General features: G+C 44.0%; 1 protein-coding gene across 1 annotated transcript in view; it reads left to right on the top strand.

Annotated features, from left to right (window-relative positions):
* LOC127569020 (cell adhesion molecule DSCAM) overlaps positions 1-25,651 on the top strand; it is a 530,455-nt gene that overhangs the window by 459,319 nt on the left and 45,485 nt on the right. The window contains exons 21-25 of the mRNA XM_052013277.1: positions 7,211-7,364; positions 7,850-7,967; positions 9,558-9,721; positions 14,048-14,146; positions 16,889-17,077. Of these exons, the coding sequence (XP_051869237.1) occupies positions 7,211-7,364; positions 7,850-7,967; positions 9,558-9,721; positions 14,048-14,146; positions 16,889-17,077 (724 nt within the window). The remainder of the gene's footprint in view (positions 1-7,210; positions 7,365-7,849; positions 7,968-9,557; positions 9,722-14,047; positions 14,147-16,888; positions 17,078-25,651) is intronic.

The raw sequence follows: 25,651 nt of genomic DNA on the forward strand, positions 1-25,651 counted from the left end.
TGCTGGAAGGAAGACTTTGAAGACCTCCTCAATTGAGACTTTGTCCTCGATACTGAGGTTTGCCAATACAGAGAAAAAGCAGCAGAAATAATGCCTGTGTTTTTATATTTGGGCAGCAGAGGGTGCTAGATCCTATCTAAATGGACCCTGGATTATATCTCCCTTCAAAAATCTGTCCTTGTTTTATCTCAGTTACTCTGTTTCATTTTACAATGTATAACCCAAGCAGAAAACACAGGCGTAAAAATTTAGGTGAAGTTTGAAAGAGAATTCGATGTTACAAGTTGAACCTCTCAATAGCAGTCTTTGCATTTGTTGTAATCCTCCGTCCAACCAGCACACACCAGTATGAATCCTTGAAGCAAGAATTTTATCAGAAGGAAGCAAAAACAGCTTTTGGAGCTAGATTCCCCCTGGAGGCTTTAAAGCATAAAAAAAGAAACAACACATCCCAGAAATCTTCAAAAGATTGGACAGAAGTTTCTGCAGTGTTTTCTGAAATGCTTTTGATCACTAGCAAGCTTGTGAATGCCAAATGGCCTTTAGTACATATACCGTTATCCATCTTTGAATCTCAAGGTAGATCAAACTGAATTGTACGGAACCAGGCATGTGATGGAGTACTCAGCCTTGTAACTTGCTTCAGATGCCGTCTGACAACAATGAGTCTCATGTTCCTCTCCCTCTATGTCAGCAAAACAAAAGAGCTGGTCATTGACTCCAGGAAAGGGGGCGGTGCTCATGCACCTGTCTACATCAATGGTGCTGAGGTCGAGAGAGTTGAGAGCTTCAAGTTCCTAGGAATGCACATCACCAATAGCCTGTCCTGGTCCAACCACGTAGACGCCATGGCCAAGAAAGCTCACTACTGCCTCTATTTCCTCAGGAGGCTAAAGAAATTTGGCATGTCCCCTTTGACCCTCACCAACTTTTATCGATGCACCACAGAAAGCATCTTATCGGGATGCATCACAGCTTGGTATGGCAACTGCTCTGCCCGTGACTGCAAGAAACTGCAGAGAGTTGTGGACACAGCTCAGCACATCATGGAAACGAGCCTCCCCTCCATGGACTCTGTCTCTACTTCTCGCTGCCTCAGTAAAGCAGGCAGCATAATCAAAGACCCCACCCACCCCAGACATTCTCTCTTCTCCCCACCTCCCATGGGGCCAAAGGTACAAAAGCTTGAAAGCACATACCACCAGGCTCAAGGACAGCTTCTATCTTGCTGTTATAAGACTATTGAACGGTTTCCTAGTATGATAAGATGGACTCTTGACCTCACAATCTACCTCTTTATGACCTTACACCTTATTGTCTACCTGCACTGCACTTTCCCTGTAGCTGTGACACTTTATTCTGCATTCTGTTATTGTTTTACCTTGTACTACCTCAATGCACTGTTGTAATGAATTGATCTGTATGAATGGTATGCAAGACAGGTTTTTCATTGTACCTCAGTACACGTGACGTTAATAAACCAATTGACCAATTTAATTGCCTTGTATAGGTGATCACAAGTAAAAGCAAGAGGCAGTGTTCTGAGTTTGAATGCATTGCCTTAAGGGTGCTGAAGGACACTCAATAGTGGTTTTCAAAGGGGAATCAAATATACACTTGAAACTGAAAAACTTGCTTGGATCCAGAGAAAGTGCAGGGTCACAGAACCAGCACAGGTGCAGTGGGCCACCTTTCGTACTGTAGGAACAATGATAGCCCACTGACTAAAGTTGTTCCCAAAAGCAAGACCACTGGGTCAAGGGCAATCCTGTTGTGTTCCCCGCTTGACTCAAGTAGCCAGATGATCACTGGCCATTGGTCAATTGGCCATTTGCGCCATAAACACCAACTTTTCTGGGAGTTTTGCCGGGTTACATGAGCTCATTGAGTTCACGTCAGCACTCAGAGCATTCCTATCTGTCCCATTCCCCCACATATTTCTCTGTCACACTGTATCTCTCATGTGCCCATTAATTTCCTCCTGAACCTTGTACCACCCACCTGCACAAGGACAATTTAACCAACCAACCAGCACATCTTTAGATTGTGGGAGGAAACCAGAGCACCCGAAAGAAGCGTGCACAGTCATAAGGCGAAGGTACAAACTCCATACAGCACCCAAGGTCAGGATTGAACCTGGGTTACTGAAGCTGTGAGGCAACAACACTCCTTGCTGCGTATCCCTACCCTGTCATCAAGTGATGCTGGTAGCAAGAAGAAGTAGATGCTCATAACAGACTGCATCATGTTCACCTTTGTGGTCCATTGAATAGTTACTAATCCATGAGGACATGGTGGAAACCCTGGCTGGACTTCCTGTGCACCAGATAATGACTTTTGCCCATAGGTCAGAGAGTAATGGATGTAAGTCTTGCTCTAGACTTCTGAGTGCAAAGTGCAGTCCATTTTGCGGACTGCTGCACATAGGGGCTGTGGCAAGTGCTTCTTGGGGTGAGATATTAAACTGAAATCCACTCATGTGTACGTACAAGACCTGCACTGTTGTGAAGAAGAGCTGAAGGGTTCTCCCCCTTATCCCAGCCAATATTTAACCCTCAAACAACATCATAAGCACAAAGTAGCTGGTTATTATCACATTACTGCTCGTGTGAAACTTGGTTGCCAATTTCCTACATTACAATTGTAGCTGTAAAGTGTTGGAAGTTGCTATGTATATGTGCACGCCTTCTTTCTCTTTTACTATTATGGTTTTCAGTGGCTAATTTGTTTTCACCAATTCTTCCCACCCAGACAATCACATCATATTAGGAATGCAAGGCTCTTGCTCTATATCAATTTAGCTCCTGGCCATATCTGAGCAAACTTTATGTCCCATTCACTTCATGGCTTCAGTTCCAGTGATACCTTGATTTTTCAATTTTCATCCCTGTTTTCAGGTCCCTCATTTTCTTATCTCCACACTTTCCCCTACAACACTCCCATTGGTTCCTCCAATTCCTCTGTTGTTATTGGTACACCACTGTCAGCTTTGCCTTCAGTCACAGAGCTTGAAAGGTCTGGAAACCTGCCTCTCATCCTCCCCACCAAGAACCCCTTAAAATCTACTGTGTGTTTTGATGTACACATGACTAATAGAGATATCTATATCTTAAATCTACCTCTTTGAGCAGCCCTAGTCACTTTACGTTGTTCTACCTTGAAAATTCTTTGGCAATGCTTATGTGAGGCACCTCAGAGCATTTAACTACATTCAAGACACTAGGTAATTGCAAGTTATTGCTGTCCTATAATTGCTAAATATGTTCTTCATATTACAGCAAAGCCCCAGGGTGTTTTCTCAGTCTACTTGATGAATATAGCTGGACTGAGAGGCCCCAGTGGTGTGCATCAGCTCACCTAAAACCTCAATATAAATCAGTGATGCTGATTAATTATTTACCACTTCATTAACCCTCTGCTCTCCCTTTGAGATGTTGCTGTCAAATGAATTTTGTTCAGTGGTGTTCTAAGGACATAGTGAGTTACCTAATACTGGGCTGAATTGTGTCAAATGTGTTACTGTTTTGTCGAAGTCCCCAGTTACAATCAAAGCTTCAATGGACAAAGAAATGATTCACCATTATCCATCTCCCCACATTGCTTTGGTTTCCTCTCACAATCCAAAGATGTGCTGGTTGGTCGGTCAAATGGCCACTGTAAATTGTCCCCAGTGTAGATGGGTGGCATGAGATTCAGGGAGAAATTCATGGGCACATGACAGAGATTGTGTGACAGGGAAATCGGTGGAGGAAAGGGATGGATAGGAATGCTGACACAATGCTCGGATGTCACAAAGGCTTTTGTTCTCCACACCTAATATGAACATATTGGCTGGAATTTCTAGGGATATGAAAGCAGTTCTTCTCATAACTGCCAGCATTGCCCTCGTAAATGTCAGTCCAGTCAGAGTTTCCTCATATGTACGAACACAGAAGTGCTGAATCTGCTGACTATTGGCTGGCATTTTTCCAGCTGTGCTCCGATGTTGGAATTCTCATGGATTTATGATTCTAATGGAGCGGAGCAGCTGTGAAGGATTAAGATAAGTATTAGTGTGTTGTTTGAGTTCATTTGAATCCTTGAAGTCTTTTAGCATTTATATTTTTTCATTTTAGAGTAATATTTGAAGAAGTGATTTACTTTTAATAACTTTAGAATCTTTCAGAATGTCAGAAATATTTATTGTTTCTGCAGCTTTTGACAACTGGTTAAACCAGGGTTTAGTTCCCTGTCTGGTGATACTTTGCCAGTGGCTTTCTGGGCAGGGCTTATTCTTGCTTCATCACATGATAGGTTTTACACTTTGTAGGCACAGCCACTGTGTGCCAGGACTTCCAGACAGTTTCATCCAGCAGGTTTACACCGTGGGATGCAACTGAAGTTTAGATCCAGCATGTAGCAAGTGTGAAGCAGTTCCCCACACACTGTATCTCGATGAGAAGAAATTCTTTCCGATGTAAATCCTGACTTTTATTTCATTCTTTCATGGGCGTTGCTGGACAGGACATTAATAATACCCATCACTGATTGCGTAGCTTGCTAGTCGGTCAAAGATGCTGGTGCCTCATTTGGCCATTGGTAGGGGGCAGTTGGTTTCCTTCGTTGTGGGTGTTTACACATTCTGCCAGTTTCATCAATACTGGAATAAAAGCTAATTCTCAGATTATTTGATCGTCCGAATTTAAGTTCCCCAGATGCCATGGTGCGATGTCCTGAACCATGAGTCCACACCTCTAGATTGGAATTAGAATTGGTTTATTATTGTCACCTGTACCAAAATACAGTGAAAAACTTAGTGTTGCATGCCATCCATGCAAATCATTTCAAAACATGAGTACATCAAGGCATTACAAGGGAAAGGAAATGACAGAATGCAGAACATAGTGTTACAGTTCCAGAGAAGGTGCAGTGCAGGTAGACAATAAGGTGTAAGGGCCAAGATGAAGTAGAGGTAGAGTTCGTCTTTAACGTACAAGAGGTCTGTTCAAGAGCCTTATAACAGTGGGATAGAAGCTGTCCTTGAGCCTGGTGGTGCATGTTTTCAAGCTTTTGTATCTTCTGCCTGATGGGAGGGGGAAGAAGAGAGAATGTCCAGGGTGGGAGGGGTCTTTGATCAGTTGGCTGCTTTTCTGAGAAGTGTAGACAGAGTCCATGGAGAGGAGGCTGGTTTTCGTGGTGGAGATTCGTGATTACTAGTTCGATAACACAATGCTCCTCTGCCTCCTCCCTTTTCTAAACCCACCCCAACCAACTCCCACCTCCTGTGCTCTCTGCCGTTTAGTTGTCACTTGTGCTGCATTTCCAAGCATTTAAAATTTAATATCATTTGCACTGCTATAAAATCACTTCAGGTAGGTCAAGAAGTTTCTCCCCAGATATTTTATCTGAACCACCGTAATCAATTACCCACTGTTCTTTAACATTAAAACGGTGGACAGTTTTCAGAACCGAAGACATTAAATGTGCTGAGTTCAACTCATTCCCCAATGTTCTCCCCTCATCTCCTGAGGCGTCTGCCTCCTGCTGGCAGATGCTTGCATAGCAGGAGTAGCCCATCGACCAAAGGGAGGACTTCTTCTGTTCCTGCTCCAGAGCTTCTAATACCAGCTGCAGAAGTCCCACCAACAACTGTTCTAGCTGGCACAGAGCAGAAGTCTGTCCTATGTATGGCATGGTCCTACACAGCTTCTGGGTCATCTCAGACTGTCTTTATGGGAATTAGGTAGCATTTACAGCACAGAAACAGGCCCAATTCTCCTGTGTCAATATCTTTGCCTCATGTATGCTTCCAACCAGCTTTAGAACATAGAACATAGAACATAGAAAAACTACAGCACAATTCAGGCCCTTCGGCCCACAAAGCTGTGCCGAACATGCCCCTACCCTAGAAATTACTAGGCTTACCCATAGCCCTCTATTTTACTCAGCTCCATGTACCTATCTAACAGTCTCTTGAAAGAAACCGGTTTTTGGTTGAATTTGGTTTTGGGAATTTGGTTGCCTTCTTCAACCAAATTTACCAGAAAGAACATTTATTCCTTCCTCCCTTGTTTATTTGGTTGAGTTGGTGGAGCTATGGATTGTGAAAAAGGTTGCCAAAGGATACAGCAGGATATAGACCAGTTGCAGAAATGAGCAGAGAAATGGCAGATGGAGTTTAATTCAGGTAAGTATGAGACCAAATGTGAGGGGAAGGTGCACAGTAAATGGCAGGGCCATCAAGAACACTGACGTACAGAGGGATTGGATCCAAGTCCAGAGCTCCCTGAAAGTGCCAACACCAGTAGATAGAGTGGTGAAGAATGTGTGTGGCATGGACTGATGGGCCTGTTCCTGTTTTATGTTCTACTTATGTGGCATATCCATAAATGTCAACGAAACAAAAGCAGAAGTCCCTCAGGCCTGCTGTGCCATTGAATGTCCTCATGGCTGATCTAACCTTGACCTCAATTCCACTTTCCTACTTAATCCCCTTAACCCTTGATTTCTCCAAGGTCTAAAAGTCCGTCTACCTTGGCCTTATTGGCTCCACGGCTCTCTGCATCAGAGAATCCAAAAAACCCCATCTGTGTTGTCCATCCAAACTACCCTTGTGTTAGGCAGTTCCAAGTGCTGGTAAATGGGATAAATGTAGATGGGCATTCAGTGGTCAACACGGACATGGTGGGCCGAAGGGCCTGTTCCTGTGCTACATGCCTCTATGACTCTCTAATATTTTGACATTCTAACCATTGTTATCATAAGGACTTTTCTCCTGAATTCATGACTAGATTTATTGCTTACAACCTTTTCTACGACAACTCTTAAGTTCTGGACTGGCCCAAAATAGAAATATTTTGTTTGTATCCATCATTTAGAACCATTTTTTTAGCTGTGTCTTTTCTAGCATAAAAGAGTTCGGGCCTTTATTAAATTTTGTTCCTTTTCCTTGACGGTCATTCTACTAATCACAAGTTCATGGTCAGAGGACGATGAGCTGGCCCTGCCAGGAATCCAGTGAGACTTTACCACTCGATATGCAGGAACAAAATTGATGACTTGTAAACAACGTGCATGACTGAGCTCTCCCCGCCAATGTTCTTCACTCCGCCAAGTTCAGATCTGATTGCTGCAGGAAGTGGATTGGTTAGCAATGACCTCGGAAAGTCAAAGCCTAATCAAATCTTGGGTTTCGCTATGGCACAGAACGCATCCTTGTTTTCCTTCCCAGGTGATCAGCGAATTTGAAGCCTCACCGGACGTCTTCTACTACCGCATTCCCAACCTCAGTCAGAACCACCAGTACAGCATCTGGGTTGTTGCTATCACTGCAGCTGGGAGGGGCAATTCCAGTGAGATCATCACTGTGGAACCCCTCGCCAAAGGTAAGGTTACAGAGCAGAATTGGTCACTGTTAATCCCACAGCATCTTCACCCCACTTTCCCCTGACCAACTCTCCAATCTTTTTTCCTAATTTGTAAAGGTTTAACGACAACCCCACCCACCCCCTGTTTATGGTCTGTAGATAGTGCATCCTTCACCAACTGAGGTGATTTTCCTCAGTGCCCTTATGAATGTTTAATATCTATAGCCTCTTCCATGTGTTGGGTGCCCTTGGGCATGATGCTCACCTTGCCTTTTGTGTTAGAAGATCTAGGGAAGATTTGAGTCTCTTGGATCCACTTTAAGCTCCAATCCACTTCAATCAGTGCAGCTGATGGTGATAGGATTTTGGGTTGTCCAGAGAGCATATTTTGATCCCCATTCATTTTGCTGATGTTGTTTCCCACTCTGTCCCGTACCATCCTCCTTTGTTCTTTGGCTGGATGATAGTGCGATTTTAACCCCTGCTACTGTGGTTGTCATCAGCACCAGCCCGGATCCTAACATTCAGTGGCACTGTGACCACGCCATGGATGAGAGATATCGTGCTGCCATGCAAAGTGGTTGGAGACCCGACACCTTCAGTCAAATGGATGAAGAACAGGTAAATGGGGAGACTGCACCTTGGTTAGGGAGCTGTAGCTTTAATCAGCTTTAAACTGCACAAAATCAAATCAGATACTGCAACGAAGGAAAAGGGTAAATGGCACAGTTTCCAAGGTGTTAAAGTATTTCTCATTCATTTATGGGAAGTGTGTGTCACTGGCTAGACCAATATTTCTGTCCATCTTAATTACTTGGAGAGGCTGATGGTGAGCCACCTTCTTGAATCCTTGCAGTGAAATTACTTCCATTAGGTATGACTTCCAGGATTTAGTCTCAGCAAGAATAAAGTAATGCCGAGATATTGTCATTTTGCAGCTTTGTAAAGCTTTGGTTCAGCTGCACTTGGAGTATTGTGTGCAATTCTGGTCATCCCATTGCAGGAAGGATGTGGAGACTTTGGAGAGGGTGCAGGAGAGGTTTACCAAGATGCTGCCTAGATTAGAGGGTATGAGTTATAAGGAAGGGCTAGACAAATTGAGGTTGTGTTTTCTGAAGTGTCAGAGGCTGAGGGGAGACCGGAGAGAAGTTTATAAAATTATGAGAGGTATGGATAGGGTAGACAGTCAGAATCTTTTTCCCAGGGTAGAAATGTCAAGTGCTTAAGGACATGCATTTAAGGTGAGAGGGGGAAAGTTTAAAGGAGATGTATGAGACAAGTTTTTACACAGAGGGTGGTAGGTGCCTGGAACTGGCTGCTGGCGTTGGTGGTGGAAGTAGAAAAGATGGTGGCATTTAGGAGGCTGTTAGACACAAGGATATGCAGGGCGTGGAGGGATATGGATCATGTACAGGCAGAAGAGATTTAGTTTAATTCAGCACATATTCGGCACAGACATCATGGGCCAAAGGACTTGTTCCTGGGCTGTACTGTTCTACGTAATAATAGTGTGTGACCTGGAGGGGAACGTGCTGGTGCTGGTATTTCCCTGTGCCCGTTGGCTTGCTGTTTGAGGTGTAGAGGCTTTGGGAAGTGCTGTAGAGAAAGCCTTGGGAAGTTGCTGCCGTGCATTTTAGGATGGTACAGACTGCTGCCATAAGACATTGGTGGAGGAAAGAGTAAACAGTTAAGGTGCCGAATGGTGTACCAATCAAATGTGCGGGTTTATATGGAAGCAAACTATGGACATTTGCATCCTTCAACTGTGAGGCTCCCTCAACCAACTTAGCTGATTGTCCACAGTCAGTAAGATCCCTTTCAGGAATGGTCTGGACTATAGATAAGGAGGGATGACTTAAATTCACCAGGACAACAGCTGCTGAATTTAAACTCAGCTCATTCAGTGAAACTAAAGTAAAAAACTGTGTAATTAATGGTGACAATGAAACTGCTAGATTGCTGTGAAAAACCATTTTGTTCCCAACTCTTCTTCAGGGAAAGAAATCTGCTGCCCTTGTTTCTTCCGCGCTCTATGTGACTGTAAAATTCAAATGGCATTTGAATCTAAAACAGGACTAACCTAGACAATATTGATGCATTCACTTACCAGGGTCCTGAGATACAGTTTATGTAAGAAATTTGATGACCAGAACCAACACTTACTTCATGGTTTGTACTTGTGCCTGTTTGCCTTCTTGTTCTCTTGTCTAGCAACGGAACACCAGTCCCTGTCCTAACTGATGGCCGCAGGAGCATCTTTAACAATGGGAGTTTTGTTATCCGCACGGTAAAAGCAGAGGATTCTGGATACTACAGCTGCATGTCAAGTAACAGCTGGGGATCAGATGAAATTCTCCTCAACCTGCAGGTGCAAGGTGAGCAAATCCCACCAGAGGAGGCACCTGGTGGAAGAGGGAGTGTACTGGCACCTTTATATTATTATTCCTTTCACCTTCCTTTTCTGCATTACAAATGCACTTTTAGAGACCTGTGCTGGAGGCTCTTTTGTCGTGCAGGCCTTATTTATTTATGTTTGTTTAATGGCAAGCTGGATTACTGTGAAGCATGTCACAGCTGAGTATGTGGTGCTCCGGTTTCCTCCCACATTCCAAAGACGTACAGGTTAGGAAGTTGTGGGCATGCTATGTTGGCGCCGGAAGCGTGGCGACACTTGTGGGCTGCCTCCAGAACACTCTATGCAAAAGATGCATTTCACTGTGTGTTTCGATGTACATGTGACTAATAAAGATATCTTATCTTATCTTATCTTATCTTATCTTATCTTATCTTATCTTATCTTATCTTATCTTATCTTATCTGCTGAAGGCCACTTTCCAGAAGGGGCAGATACATAATGAGCAGGAAGTGGGAGCCACTGTTTATTTTTCCTTTCCCAACCTCACTAATACCAAGGACAATTTACAACCTCGGCCCAGTCAACGAGCAAGTAGGGAACAGCCTTAATGCTTCTAGTTAGAACATAGAACATAGAACACTACAGCACAGTACCGGCCCTTCGGCCCACAATGCTGTGTCGACATTTTATCCTGCTCTGACATCTATCTAACCCTTCCCTCCCACATAGCCCTCCATTTCTCGATTATTCATGTGTCTATCTAAGAGTCTCTTAAATGTCCCTAATGTATCTGCCCCCACAACCTCTGACAGCAGTGCGTTCCACGCACCCACCACTCTCTGTGTAAAAAAACTTACCTCCGACATCCCCCTTATATCTTCCTCCAATCACCTTAAAATTATGACCCCTCATGTTAGCCATTGTCACCCTGGGAAAAGTCTCTGACTGTCCACTCGATCTATGCCTCTTGTACACCTCTATCAAGTCACCTCTCATCCTCCTTCTCTCCAAAGAGAAAAGCCCTAGCTCGCTCAACCTATCCTCATAAGACAAATTTGTTTTTTCAATTTATAGCAGCTTTGTGGTGATTAATTTAGGGAATACTGGATGGAATAAGTCATTAGTTGGCTTTAATCCAAATTTTGTGGCCAGTTAGTGGGAAGTTTTGAGACACAAGAGACTGCTTGATGCTGGAATCAGCAGAAGTAGAAGCAGAGTTTTGACCTGAAAGGTCAACAATTCCTTTCCTCCCACTGATGCTGCTTGATCCGCTGAGTTCCTCCAGCAGATTGTTTGTTGCTGCTGGTCGGAAGTTTTTACTCTTTTCAGTTTTACAGAATGTTGTTTCTCTCAGGCTGATGTCTAGTTGACAGTTCCACTAACGATGCAGCTCAATAAGGAGAATGAGGAGAGGGTACACAGAGCCAAGCAACCTTCTGGAGGACAAAAGAGAAGGGCAGGAGGCTGGTCTTGGGTATTCAGAGAGCACTTTTCCCAAATAGACTGAGCACAGGACAATGCTTTGGGAGACCCTTCATCTCTCGAGGAAGGTTCTAATGCAGATACGTCACGTATTGCCGATGAAAGCAAAAGGCAGAGTAGATCCAGTGATTGTCTGTCACCTGCTACACAGCCTTGCAATCAGATGAATGTAGCTGGAATCTGGAGCAACAAACAATCTGCTGGAGGAACTCAGCGGCTCAAGCAGCATCACATCCTCGCAATCAAGTGACCTCAAGCCTCACCAGGAACTAGAGAGCAAGAAAAGGGAGGAGACCACACTAAGAACTTCCTAGTTAGGCTGTCCATGTCTGGACTGAGATTTCAGTGATGACCATCCCCAGTATACTACAGTTCCCATCCTACCTTAGATCTTTTACTTACACTATCCACATTACTGCCACTGCAACACAGGGTCCGCAGCATCGGAATACATGGACAGACAGAGTCATGTGGAAGGAAGGCACTAAGGTTAAGCATCAGGTTAATTAGTTGATGGTAGTGTAGCGGTTAGCGTAATGCTATTACAGTGCCAGCGACCCAGGTTCAATTCCCGCCACTGTCTGTAAGGAGTTTGTACGTTCTCCCCAAGTCTGCTCCGGTTTCCTCCTGCATTCCAAAGACGTATGGGTTAAGAAGTTGTGGGCATACTATGTTGGCGCCGGAAGCATGACGACACTCACGGGCTGCCCCCAGAACACTGTACGCAAAAGATGCATTTCACTGTGTTTCGATGTACATGTGACTAATAAAGATGTCTTATCTTACCTGCAAAAGATGCAATGTACATGTGACTAATAAGGATATCTTATAAAGTCACGGTTGGATATACAGATATGTTTTGAACTGTTGATTTGGTCACTATGGAAATGGACAAACTGCCTGGCCCCCCTGCTTTAAGTTTTATTTAATTCCATTTTATTGCATATTAGCACTTGTTCAGGTCGTATCTGAAAATTTGACTTTCTCTCAATACCATAATGATCAGGAGAGAAAAAAAAGCTTTTGAAGTTTCATTGTCTTTAGCTCTGACATTGTAAATATGATGATATATGTGTGAGAATTTAATAAGAATTGATAGGCAGGTGTTTTCATCCTGCCTTAAACCTCTGAAAAGTCATTGTCACTTTTAATTACTGATGAGCCTACAGTGACATAAAAAAATGAACAGGACCTTGAGGAATAATTCTAAGCTAATATTCTGACACTGATAATTATTATCGTATGACATAGTTGTCTCATGGCAAGAACGATTAGAGATCTGGACAAGTGATGATGGAATTTTAATGTTAAGGTAGCTGGTTAGATTTATTGGTCATATGGTGATTGGATACATAAGTACCTTAGAATCCTCACTTGCTGAGAAGGGGTTGCAAGGAGAGCAGGATGCAGAGCTTGGGTTGAAGACAGATTATTTATGGATACCACAGCATGGGGTGTTTGACGCAAAGATAATCCACAGGCATTAATGTGCAAAGTGGAGGATCATCCATAATGTAGGTGAAGTAATGCATAGATCTGAAATGTGTAGGATATCACACAGGCTGAAGAATATAAAGCAATGGTTATTGCACAATCTGGAGTATGTAAAGTGCACACTAATGTATAGACCAAAGAATGTGTTATATAATGTAATGCATTGGCAGGATGTATAATGCACAGGATAATGCACAGACTGGGGTGTATTAAGTACGATATGGCGTATACTGGACCATGTAATTCACAGGGAACCCATACTGAGGCAACGTACAAAAATGTGAACAAACAGATTACAACAACCAAGTGAAATCATAGCTGTGATCGACTATATGTAATTAAGTGATTTTATTGAGAATACAATGGGATTGGATCAGTGACCCTGTGCACTGATGGTGAGTCGAGGACCACGGGCACTGAGGGTACACCTGAGTGTTCCCAGATATTGACGGTGGGTTGGTCACCCTGGGCACAGAAACCAGATTAGTGACCTCAGGCACTGAGCTGTATCAATAGCCCCAGGCACTTAAGGGTGGATTTCCGACCCAGGCCTTGAGGGCACTGAGGGTCTATCGGTGGCCTGGGTATAGAGGGTGGTCAGTGACCCAGTCTTCGAGGGAACAGGTCAGTGATGCCACACCCTGAGGGTGTATCAGTGACGCCAAGCAAGGAGCTAGGTCAGTGACTATGTTCTGACTTCCAAACTAATTAGTTTCTGGAATGTAAATCATTTGTACGTTGGGGAGTGGAGTGACATATGTAATGGAGATGAAAGTGTACAGACTGGAATATGCAATGTACAGATTATTGCACAGGAGGAAACATGTAAAGTGAAGTGTAATGTTGATAACATTCTCCACCCAAAATTATGTCCACTGCTTCCACCTCCCCACCTCTCCCATCCCCCCCCCACCCCCACCACCACCTTTCTCTTCTCCCTGCATTGCTAATTGTTTTATATTTTGTTTGTAAAACTGTGAATATTGGAGCAGTCCAGCAAATAAGGTCAATAAGAGCCACGGCAACCATAAACATGCGATGGTCAGAAGTCTATTTAGCAAGGTTTACATGGATGGATGGTACATTGTCCCACACGTATCACACTAAATGGTTGGGTATCATTTTTTTTTACTCTTGGATAATGCTTGAGAATTAGAAAAGCACGCACAGGAACCAGTGTACATGTATCTGGATCTAAGATTAACTGAGAAGACCTTGTACGCTTTGTATCATTAACTGAAAGTATTAATATTTTACTAACATAATAAGAAACTTGTCAGTGAAGGGAATATCACCCATTCACTTGTTTAGGAAGGTGGATCCTTTCCTTGCCTACCTTAACCCTGTATCCGCACTTTCTTACCAACAGTTCCCCCAGACCAACCACGTCTAACAGTGTCCAAGACAACCTCGAATTCCATCACGCTTTCCTGGATACCGGGTGACAATGGTGGGAGCTCCATTCGAGGTAGGAAACCCTGAAGAGATCTACCCCAGATCTGTGATGAACACAACCTGGCTTCACTCTTGTTGCACTACAGTATGAGGTGAAGCATGGCAGTTAAGAGACCTGAACCATTGATCTGGAGATGAGTTTGAATCCCACCACAGCGGGTGGGGAATTTAAGATCCAAGTATTTAAATAAATCTGGAATAAGAAGCCAGCATTAGTCAGTGATGGTGACCATGAAACTAGTCGTAAAAATCCACTTAATTTACCAATGTCCTTCAGGGAAGGAAATTTGCTATCTTCACCTCATCTAAATATGATTCCAGAGCCGCCAATGAGACTCAGGAGAAGAGAGAGAGAGAGAGAGAGAGAGAGAGAGAAAGAGGTGGGGGGGGGGAGACACAGAGACAGAGAGGGAGGAAGAGAGAGAGAAAGAGAGAGAGGGAGGGAAAGAGGGAGGGAGGGAGTCCAAGTGCAAGTAGGGATGGACAATACATGGCAGTTTTGCCAGTGACACCAGTGAACTGGGAATTAATTTAAAGAAATAACCAATCACTTAGCAGAAGTCCCCTCCACAATGCCAAGGAATGACCCTGCTAACAAGGGTTAGATAACAAAGAAAAAAGAGACTGCAGGTGCTGAAATCTGGAACAAAAAGAACAAGAACACTGGAAGAACTCATCAGGACAAGCAGCGGCCGTGGAGAAAAAAGGTGTAAGTCAGTGTTTTGGATCAAGACCCTGCATCAGGACTGAGCGGGAACAGGAAAGATTGCTGGTATATAGCAGTAATGAGGGGAGGTGGGTGGGAAAGGGGGTCACAGAGGGGATGGTATAGAGATGTTCATACCATTGGGTTAACATTGAATTTACCAATTTCAGGTAATCCACACACGCACTTCCCTCCCCCAACACACCCACTGACCTTGTTTTCTTTTCCCTTTGTTCATCTCTCCCATCCTTCCTCCCTCACCTGGCTCCATCTGCCCATCATAACCTCCTTATCTGGTTCTATGTATCACCTACCAGCCTCTATGCCAATCCCCACCCCCCCCCCCCCCTCCAGTACCACTATACACTGGCAACCTTTCCTCTTCCCTCTCAATCCTGATGCGGGGTCTCGACCTGAAACACTTTTTGCCTCCACAGCTGTTGCTTGACCTACTGAGTTCTTCCAATGTCCTGTTCTTAGAGAAAGAAGGTTAGGAGAAGGCTAACATCAGCCACCAATACCGACTAGATATATAAGGGGTCTGTTTCTGAGCTATAACTTCCATGTGGGTTCAATGTTAACTTGCTTTAGGAAACAGTCACAAGTTAGTAAAAAAATACTTTTTCTTTATCTTTACTCTCTGGTGAAAAATATGCCTGTGAAAACAGAGTATCAGGAACAGAGGGATCTTGGGGTCCACGTCCATAGATCCCTCAAGGTTGCCATGCAGGTCGATAGGGTTGTTAAGAAGGCATATGGAGTGTTGGCCTTCATTAGTCGGGGGATTGAGTTCAAGAACCGTGAGGTGATGTTGCAGGTCTGTAGAATTCTGGTCAGACCACACTTGGAGTATTGTGTTCAGTTCTGGTCGCCTTATTATAGGAAGGATGTGGAAGCTTTAGATAGGGTACAGAGGAGATTTACCAGGATGTTGCCTGGATTGGAGAGAATGCCTTACGAGGATAGGTTGAGTGAGCTCGGGCTTTTCTCTTTGGAGAGAAGGAGGATGAGAGGTGACTCGATAGAGGTGTACAAGATGATAAGAGGCATAGATCGAGTGGACAGTCAGAGACTTTTTCCCAGGGTAACAATGGCTAACACAAGGGGACATAATTTTAAGGTGATTGGAGGAGGATATAAGGGGGATGTCAGGGGGTAAGTTTTTTACACAGAGAGTGGTGGGTGTGTGGAACACACTGCCGGCAGAGGTTGTGGGGGCAGATACATTAGGGACGTATAAGAGACTCTTAAATACACACAAGGAATAATAGAAAAATAGGAGGCTTTGTGGGAGGGAAGGGTTACATAGATGTTAGACCGGGATAAAATGTCAGCACAACATTGTGGGTTGAAGGGCCTGTACTGTGCTATAAAACATAGATGGGTTAGTACTGTCTCCCAGTGAGGAACACTCCACAGACAAGCTGTGAGTGGAGGCAGGGGTTACATGACAGAACAGGTCCGACTGGGGTACAGAGCGGAAGCTCCCAGAGATGAGCAGGTTATGTAGTAGGTGCCGATCTTCGTCAGACCGTACGGTTGGCCTTCAGACTGAGGTTGGCCAAAGGCATCAATTTTGTTAAACCAGCCCACTTGCAAAGCTGTGGCCTGATCATAAGAATAAAACAAGGGGGGGTGTGGAGCCCTCTGATGAGCTGGAGTTTAATCAACTTATCACAGTTGCTGCCACGACTTCCTGTGATCTTGTGTGCCTGCTGGAATCCTGATTACTTTCCAAATGAATTGATTTGTAGTCACTGATGCAGAGCCGTCTTGTTAACAGATCCAATTTCCCAGCCAAGTTTATCAACTGGAACTCCATTACATGAAATATGATGGAACAGGAAGAAAAATATTTCTTAATAGAGTTAGGCAGTATGAGAATTAATTGCCACAGCACTGTAAGGGAATTGGGAAAACTTTGGCCATTCTCTTTACTGTACCTTGGATTCAGTTGTGGATCTGCTGACAAATGCAATTGATTTTTAATTGCTTACAAGCAATACTCTCAGTTCACTGGTCATGAATGTGTGATGTTTTCTTCTGAAGGTTATATCCTGCAGTACTCAGAGGACAACAGTGAGCAGTGGGGCAGCTTTCCCATCAGCCCCAGTGAGCGCTCATATCGTCTGGAGAACCTGAAGTGCGGGACGTGGTACAAGTTCACCTTGACAGCACAGAATGGAGTGGGACCTGGCCGCATCAGTGAAATCATTGAGGCTAAAACACATGGGAAAGGTACCAGACTCTTTATCAGAATAGGGAAAAATATTCACTTTCTGCATGAAAGGACTTGACAATTCTGGTTCATTCTCTCTCTCTCTCTCTCTCTCTCTCTCTCTCTCTCTCTCTCTCTCTCTCTCTCTCTCTCTCTCTTTCTTCCTCCCTCTCTCTCTCTCTCCCCTCTCTCACTCTTTCTTTCTCTTTCTCTCTCTCTCCCTCCCTCTCTCCCTTCTCTCCCCTCTCTCCCTTTCTCTTTTCCCCCTTTCTCTCTCCCCATCTCACTGCCTTTCTCCTTTCTAGCCCCTACCATCTCCCTAAAATAACTCATTTAAGTCACTCCTCAAAACATTTTCACCAATATGACTACGGGCCCAGCTGTGCTGTTATCATCTTATGTGACCAGGGTAAAATTTTATCTCATAAGATTTGCATCTTGGGAAGCACCCTGGGACATTGTTAATAAATGAAGGGACAATATCAAGTGGCTGTTTCCCCTGGAGCCGTACACCACCAATTCTAGTATGTGGACGGAGCTGCCACTGATTCATCGCCCCGCCATCAGCTAACCTGTTGCCGCTCATCATCAAGAGAGAAATTTGCTTGTTGCTGCCACTGAACACACAGGGAAATGTCAGCTTCCGAATGTACTCATCCTTGTACCTGCAATGAAACTCAATAAAACTGCAGATGCTGGAAATCTGAAATAAAATCAGAAAATGCTGGAAACACTCAGCAGGTCAGGCAGTATCTGTGGAAAGAGTTAATGCTTCATCAGAACCCACTTTTCAATTTTTGTCATAGAGTCATACAGCACTAAAACAAGCCCTTTGGCCCAACTGGTCCACGCCAACCAAGATTCCCATCTGAGCTAGTTCTATTTGCTTGCATTTGGCCCATATCCCTCTAAACCTTTGCTGACAATGTACCTGTCCAAGTGCCTTTTAAATGTTGTTAATTTACCTGCCTCAACCACTTCCTCTGGCAGCTCATTTCCATATACTGGCTATCCTCTGGGTGAAAAAGTTGCCCCTCTGGTTCCCATTAAATCTCTCCCCTCTCAGCTTAAACCTGTGCCCTCTAGTTCTTGATTCCCCAACCTTGGGAAAAAGACTGTGCAGTCGTTTTTATCTCACACATTCAGTTCCATTCACCTCAGTGGATATGGGAGAGGTTAAGCACAATCAGCAGCTGATATAGGTTTGCCATCAGTGAGCAAAGGTAGATTTCTTAGATTCATATGTAAAGAGCAGTAGCTTGGGTAGCCTGTCAGAGGGCAGCTAATACTCAGGGGCCCACAGCTCAGCCGCTGTCAGTGCCTTGAGAAAAGCTGGAGAAGGAAAATGGAAGCCTCTATAAACACTGACACAGCACTGCAGACCTACACTTAAAAATCAGCTGCCACTTACTTCATTTACCTGCTGGAGGCTTCTTGCAGTTTAACTATACACAGTACTTCATTTTGACTGCTGCATTTTGCCTTCAAGCTGTACTCGAGTTTCTATGGTTACTAAAATGTGCAGGCTGTACAGATCGAAAGACTACAAGAGGTCAGTGATTACTTTAACCCTCTCCTTGCTGGAATAGAGATATATTTCCCCCTATATTTTACCTTGTTCTTACTCCTGCAGAAAGTTGGAATTAAAGGAGAATGCACTATTTCCAAGAAATTCATCCCCATCTCTAGCTCTAAGCATGAAGCATTATAGTAGCTGTACTATGTACAGGTCATCCTCAGGTTATGGCAGGGTTCCGTTCCTGTGAACTGTTAGCAATCCAAACAGTTCGCAATTCGGCGCACAGTAGTGCAGGGGTTAGCGTAACACTATTACAGTGCCAGAGACCCGGGTTCAATTCCGGCTGCCGCTGTCTGTAAGGAGTTTGTACGTTCTCCCTGTGTCTGCCTGGGTTTCCTCTGGGTGCTCTGGTTTCCTCCCACATTCCAAAGACGGACGGGTTAGGAGCTGTGGGCATGCTATGTTGGCGCTGGAAGAGTGGCGACACTTGCGGGCTGCCCCTGGCACATTCTCAGTAACGCAAAAAGACGCATTTCACTGTGTGCATCAATGTACATGTGACTGATAAACAATAAATATCTAATAGCTAAAAATGCAGCTGCAAACCTAGTTCCCAGAAGATGCCTGCAGCCCTGCAGCAGCCGACAAATCCATCCTTCCGGTCTCCCAAACACTTGTTCGTATGTACGGGCTGTACATAAGCCAGACGTTCGTAAGCTGGGGAGGACCTGTACTCAGTTTCTGAAATTCACCTCTATTCCAGTCAATAGAAATGAATTTCAGAGGCAGAGTACAAATTCCTGTCACAACAATATGGGCAGCACAGTGGCACAGCAAGTGGAGCTCCAACCTCACACCTTCAAAGAACGGGGTTCAATCCCGACTGCCAGTGCTGTCTATGTACAGTTTACACGCTCCTCCTATGACTATGTTCCCCCTGAATGCTTTGGTTTCCTCCCACATCCTAACCATGTGTGGTCGGTAGGTTAATTGACCACTGTAGATTACCCCCAGGAAAATACAGAGAGGAGTTAATGGGCATCTGAGAGTAATTGGTTAGAAAGGAATAAGTGAGGAAATAAGATTGACAGGCTTGTTCTGGGAGCAGGCATGGACTTGATGGGATGAATGGTCACTTTTTGTTGAAAGAAGATATGAGAATCATATGAAGAGATGGGAATATGGTGCAATTAGCACTACTGACCAAGGGGAAATTCTGAGCAATAGGTTTTAATATTTAATTAACCTTCCATCATTCTTCCTCAGTTTTTTTTGATGGTTCAGTAGCTGAATTTAACAAGCGTTGAGTCATGCATGCTGGAAAATCCTTAGTTAACTCTGGCCTGTGCTGTCTGTGACTTGAGCTGTTGAGTTACCGGGATGAGCGTCAATTCCCCTGTGTTGTGAAAGGGAAAATTATTCCCGGATCTTGATCCTAATTAAATTCCCTTTGATCATCAACTCAGAGCATGTCTGTGACGTTAAGCCTTTGACTGTTACGGTAACCCCTAGCCCAAATTCTTGCCAATTGAGTGCTTCCTGGTGGCTGAGAAACAGAACCGAAGCTGCAGGAATTCCTACTCCTCATGAAGAGTGGTTTCCTTAAAACTGTGTGTCTTGCCTCTGCCTCCGCATGTGCCTATTGCTTCGTAGCATTTGAGGCTTGCTCAGGTTGATCAGTTCTTAAGAGCTTCACCTGGCACTTATTAGTCACTTATTTTGCCGATGGCATCTTTCCCACTTTTAAGAAATGGAGGCAGTTTTCTGGGCTGTGATGTTGGCCGATGACAAAAATTGACGTATCTTTCCTCATTCCCTTCTTTTAACCTTCCCCATAACACATGAGCCATTCAGCCTTCTACCAATATTGTTCAGAAATCAAACTTTTTTTTTCTAGCACCTTCAGCATGGTGAATTGTCCCAGGGCATTTCATTGGAGCATTACCACAGACAATTTTACAGAAGGAGATATTAAGCAGATGAGAAAAATGATGGGCTTCAAGAAACATCTTAAAGGAGAAGAGTGAGACTGGAAAGTTTAAGAAGAGCTTTAGGGTTTTAGTAGCAGAAGGCTTGGCCGCCAATGGAGGAGTGGTTAAAATAAGGAATACTGAATTATTGTGTCCAGTCTTGGACACTTCAGGAAAGGACCATTATAGGAAGGATGTGGAGGTTTTGGAGAGGATGCAGGAGAGGTTTACCAGGATGCTGTCTGGATTAGAGGGCATGTGCTCTAAGCAGAGTTTGGACAAACTGGGGTTGTTTTCTCTGGAGTGTGGAGGCTGAGGGGAGACCTGATAGAAGTTTATAAAATTATGTGAGGCATAGACAGAGTAGACAGCTGGTATCTTCTTTCCCAGGGTCGAAATGTCTAATACTAGAGGGTATGTATTTAAGGTGAGAGGGGGAAAGTTTGAAAGAGATGTGCGGGGTGAGTTTTTTACACAGAGGGCGGTGGGTGCCTGGAATGCACTGTCAGGGGTGGTGGTAGAGGCAGATATGATAGAAGTGTTTAAGAGGATCTTAGACAGGTACGTGAATATGCAGAGAATGGAGGGTGTAGACCTTGTGTAGGCAGAAGGCATTAGAAAGGCATCATTAGCTTAATTAGTTTGACACAACATTGTAGACCTGGTCCTGTGCTGTAATGTTCTATGTTCTAGCTGTGAAGGCTTTTGAGAGGCTGCAAAAGACACTTACCAGAATGTTTCCAGACATGAGGGGCTTTAGTTATGTGTATCGACTGAAAATTGTTCTCATTGGAACAGAGGAGGTTGTGAAGAAATCTGATAGAAGTATTTAAAATTATAAAGAATCTAGACAGAGTGGATGGAGAAAAGCTGTTCTCATTGATGGAATAATCAAGAGGACACAGAATGAAGCTGAAAGGGTCAAAATGACAATATAGGTTTAGGGTGAAAGGTGAAATATATAAAAGGAATCTGAGGGGAAATTTCTTCACTCAGAGGGCAGTGTGAGTGTGGAATGAGCTGCCAATGGAAGTGGTAGATGCGGGTTCAATTGTAACATATAAGAGAAGTTTGGATAGGTACATGGATGGGAGGGGTTTGGAGGGATATGGTCCAGGTGCAGGTAGATGAGACTAGGCAGAAGATCAGGTGGCATGGACTGGATAGGCTGAAGGCCCTGTTTCTGTGCTGTATACTCTGTGACATAAGAAGATGTTTTTTTTACACATCAGGTCTGGAATGCACTGTCAGGAATTGCAATAGAGGTGGATTCAATTGTTGTATTCTAAAGGTTAACTCTCTGAAAGGAAAGAATCTGCAGAGCTATGAAGAGAAGAGAAAGAATCTGCAGAGCTATGAAGAGCTGATGCAGACTCAATGTGCCAAATGGCCTTCTGGTTTATGGTCATACAGAAGGGTAACAGGCCATTCAGCCCACCAAGTTCCTGCTGACCATCAAGCATCAAACACTAATCCCAATTTTTTTAATATATTCTCCCCGCATTCCCACCAACTCCCCCCAGATTCTACCAATCACCTGCACTCTAAGGTCAATTAACCTTTAAACACACACATCTTTGAGATGTTGGAGGAAACTGGAGTACCAAATGAAAACCCATGTGGTCACAAATGGATGTGCAAACTCCCAGCAGACAGCAGCAGAGGTCAGAATTGGACCCAGGTCATTGTAGCTGTGAGCCAACAGCTCTGCAAGACACAAAACTGTGCTGCCCTTATGACTTTCCTGTGATTCTGCTTGAATTAAAGGAGCACAGATGTCCCAAGAGGAGTAGGGGAGAGTACAGAGTTGATAGTGGCAAGACAAGGCAAACACTTCAAAACAAGGATAATATTAGGATTGGTTTATTATTATCACATGTACTGAGATACAGTGAAAAAGTTTTGCAAGCCATCCATACAGATCATTTCAAAACATCAGTACACTGAGGTAGTACAAGGGAAAAGCAATAACAGAATGCAGAATATAGTGTTACAGTTACAGAGAGAGTGCAGTGCAGGTAGACAATACCAATACCAATAAACCAATACCAATACAATAAGGTATAAGGGCCATGACAAGGTAGATTGTGAGGTCAAGAGTTCATCTTTAATGTACAAGAGGTCCATTCAAGAGTCTTATAACAGCGGGATAGAAGCTGTCCTGGAGCCTGGTGGTGTGAATTTTCAAGCTTTTGTATCTTCTACCCAAAGGAGGGGGGGTGGGGAAGAAGAGAGAATGTCCAGGGTGGGTGGGGTCTTCGATTACGCTTTGCTGTCCCGAGGAAACAAGAAGTGTAGACAGAGTCCATGGAGGGAGGCTGGTTTTTGTGATGGACTGAGCAGTGTCCACAACTCTGCAATTTCTTGTGGTCTTGGGCAGAACAGTTGCCAAACCGAGCTGTGATGCGTCCTTTCTATGGTGCATTTATAAACATCGGGGAGGGGCAATGGGGACATGCCGAATATATTTCATGAAAACCAAAAAGAACACAGATGGTGGAAATCTGAAATAAAACAGAACATGTTGGAAACATTCAGCAGATCAGACAGCATCCATTGAAAGTGAAACAGAGTTAATGTTTCAGGCTGAAGATCCTTCATCAGAACATTATATTTTTTTATGATGGGGCAAATGGAGGGGTGATGGGTAAATGGGAATTTGTGCAAATTGGGCCATGGACAGCAGAGCTTTGGATGTTCTTATTTACCAAAGTTAGAATGAGAGACCTTAGCATTACGTATGTTGGAATAGTCAAGTGTAAAGATGGGTTTCATCAGCAGACGAGCTGAGGAAGAGGTGGAGTTTATCATTGATGCAACAATAATGCAGCACAGTGGTGCAGCTAGTAGAGCCAATGCCTCACAGCGCCAGACACCAGGTTCAGTCCTGACCTCAGGAGCTGTCTATGTGGAGTTTGCACGTTCTCCCTGTGACATTGTGGGTTTCTTCCAGGTGCTCTGGTCTCCTCCCACATCCCAAAGACATGTGAGTTTGTGGCTTAATTGGCTGCAGTAAATTGCCCCTAGTGTGTGGGTGAGTGGTAGAATCTGGGAGGAGTTGATGAGAATGTGGGGAGAATAAAAACAGGATTAGTGTGGGATTAGTGTAAATGGGTGGTTGATGGTCGACATGGAGTCCGTGGGCCGAAGGGACTGTTGCCATGGTGTATCTCTCTGTGACTTTAAAGGTGGAAGTAAGTGGTTTTTGTGAGGCATGAAAATATAGGACGAAGTTTATGATGCCAAGAATGACAGTGCTCTCATCAGTCTCTGACAGCTGTGGAGGAGAACAAGGGAGTGTCCAGGGAACAAACTTTATGGTGCAGATAGAAGACAATGATTTCAGCATTCATGACATGTAACTGGAGGAAAATTCTCCTCATCTAATACTGGAAGTCTGGCCAACAACCTGATGACAGAGAGTCCTGAATGTTAGGACCCAAAATACTGTGGAGGATCTTCCAGTCGACCATAGCAATGTCAACAAGAGGTGATGAGGCCACAAGAGGCAGCATGTAAAGAGATAACAGCCAAGGTTCACGATTTAGTGTTTAAGATGTTACAAAATCATTTTTAAAATATATCCAGCAGGGGGAGGCAAAACTCTGATTCATTTGACAATTGCCTGCCTTTGAAAACAGAAACCAGCAAATTAGAGTGCAAAAGCCAGCTCAGAAAAAGATTATGGAAATAGTAAATTTATGAAGGAAATGGGGCCAATAATCAGCAGCGTACTCCAGCTACAGCCCCAGCAGGTATGCATCATTGTGAGCTGTGGAAGAGATGACAGCAGAAGCAGTGCCCTATATTTCTTCCCAACATGTATTATTTTTTAATTAGTAAACAAAAGTATTGAAACAAATATTAAGTACAACCGTCCTCTACTGTGAGAGATGTGATGGGCACTTGGGGACCATCACACCTCTACTCCCCACACACAGCTCCAACCATGGTTAAGTATAGGTACCCCCCACTCCCCTGAATAAAAATAAGGATTTTTTTTATTCCTTCAACAAGGAGGCTGATGGAGATATATGAGATACTTGTGAGGAGAGAGGTCCAAGCTCTCTCTGAAATCCCTCAGATGTCACCACACTTTCCAGTCTCTGCTTGGGAAAGGTGGAGACCTGAAGTTGAGGGTGAGTGGAAGGTCACCAATCATCTAGAATTGTCCCTACCGTCCAGGATTGCCCTGGAGTCACTTCTACAAGGTAATCAGCCCAGCAAGGAAGATACAATAAAAATGTGGGTTTATTTACCATTTCATTAAATATTTTGTTTATTTATTGTAAAATTATTCTCCATAAAAAGATTGACCACTGTTGTGAGAAAGGTTCTTCTGGTATCTTAAAGATAAAGGTCTGGACACACAGTCTTTGTAATTTAAAAATGGTTTATTAACAAAGACAAACGCGGGGACAGAATGAATGGGAACAGATGCACACTCACACACTCTCAAGCAGGAGCACGAATGTGGAGGGAAAATCGCAACAGAGGGTGAGGTGCGCACACACACACACATTCATACACAATAACTGGGTACAAATGATCAAGGAATAAACAGTACAATGTTTGGACACACTGATTCTGGACAAACATTGGCTCTTTGGTCTCGGGAGTCCTTAACTAACTGCCCTGAAGTACTGCACAGCTTACCTCAACATCCTCGGAGACAGAAAAAGAGACGGAAAAACCAAACATGCAGCATTTTTATGCTGCTGGGGGGCTGGGTGGCCCAGCAAGGACAAAGGTGTTTTAAATGGGCCAATAGTAGATGCGCCCAGGAACAAAGGTGCTCGCACAGACCAATCCGAGTGGTCCAGCAAAACAAAGGTGTTTACCTAATGGGGCGGAGCCAGACCCCTGATTGACAGTGGTATAGCTTCCGACCTGATAGGCAATGCTATCATCCAACCATAGGGGTCAGTAGTGTTGTCACTGTCATCTGACCCCTGGCCTTTCATACTACAACCACCCAATAATGTGATGTCTAGTCACTTTCCAGTTGGCCTTGGGAGGTGAGGTACTGTGACAATTAGTACTTTCAGCAACAAAATGATGAGTTTGAGGGGGAAGGAGTATTTGGCATCAGTAGGTCAAATCAG

This window comes from Pristis pectinata, chromosome 4 (assembly GCF_009764475.1).
Source record: "Pristis pectinata isolate sPriPec2 chromosome 4, sPriPec2.1.pri, whole genome shotgun sequence".
In the NCBI taxonomy this organism is placed as follows: domain Eukaryota; kingdom Metazoa; phylum Chordata; class Chondrichthyes; order Rhinopristiformes; family Pristidae; genus Pristis; species Pristis pectinata.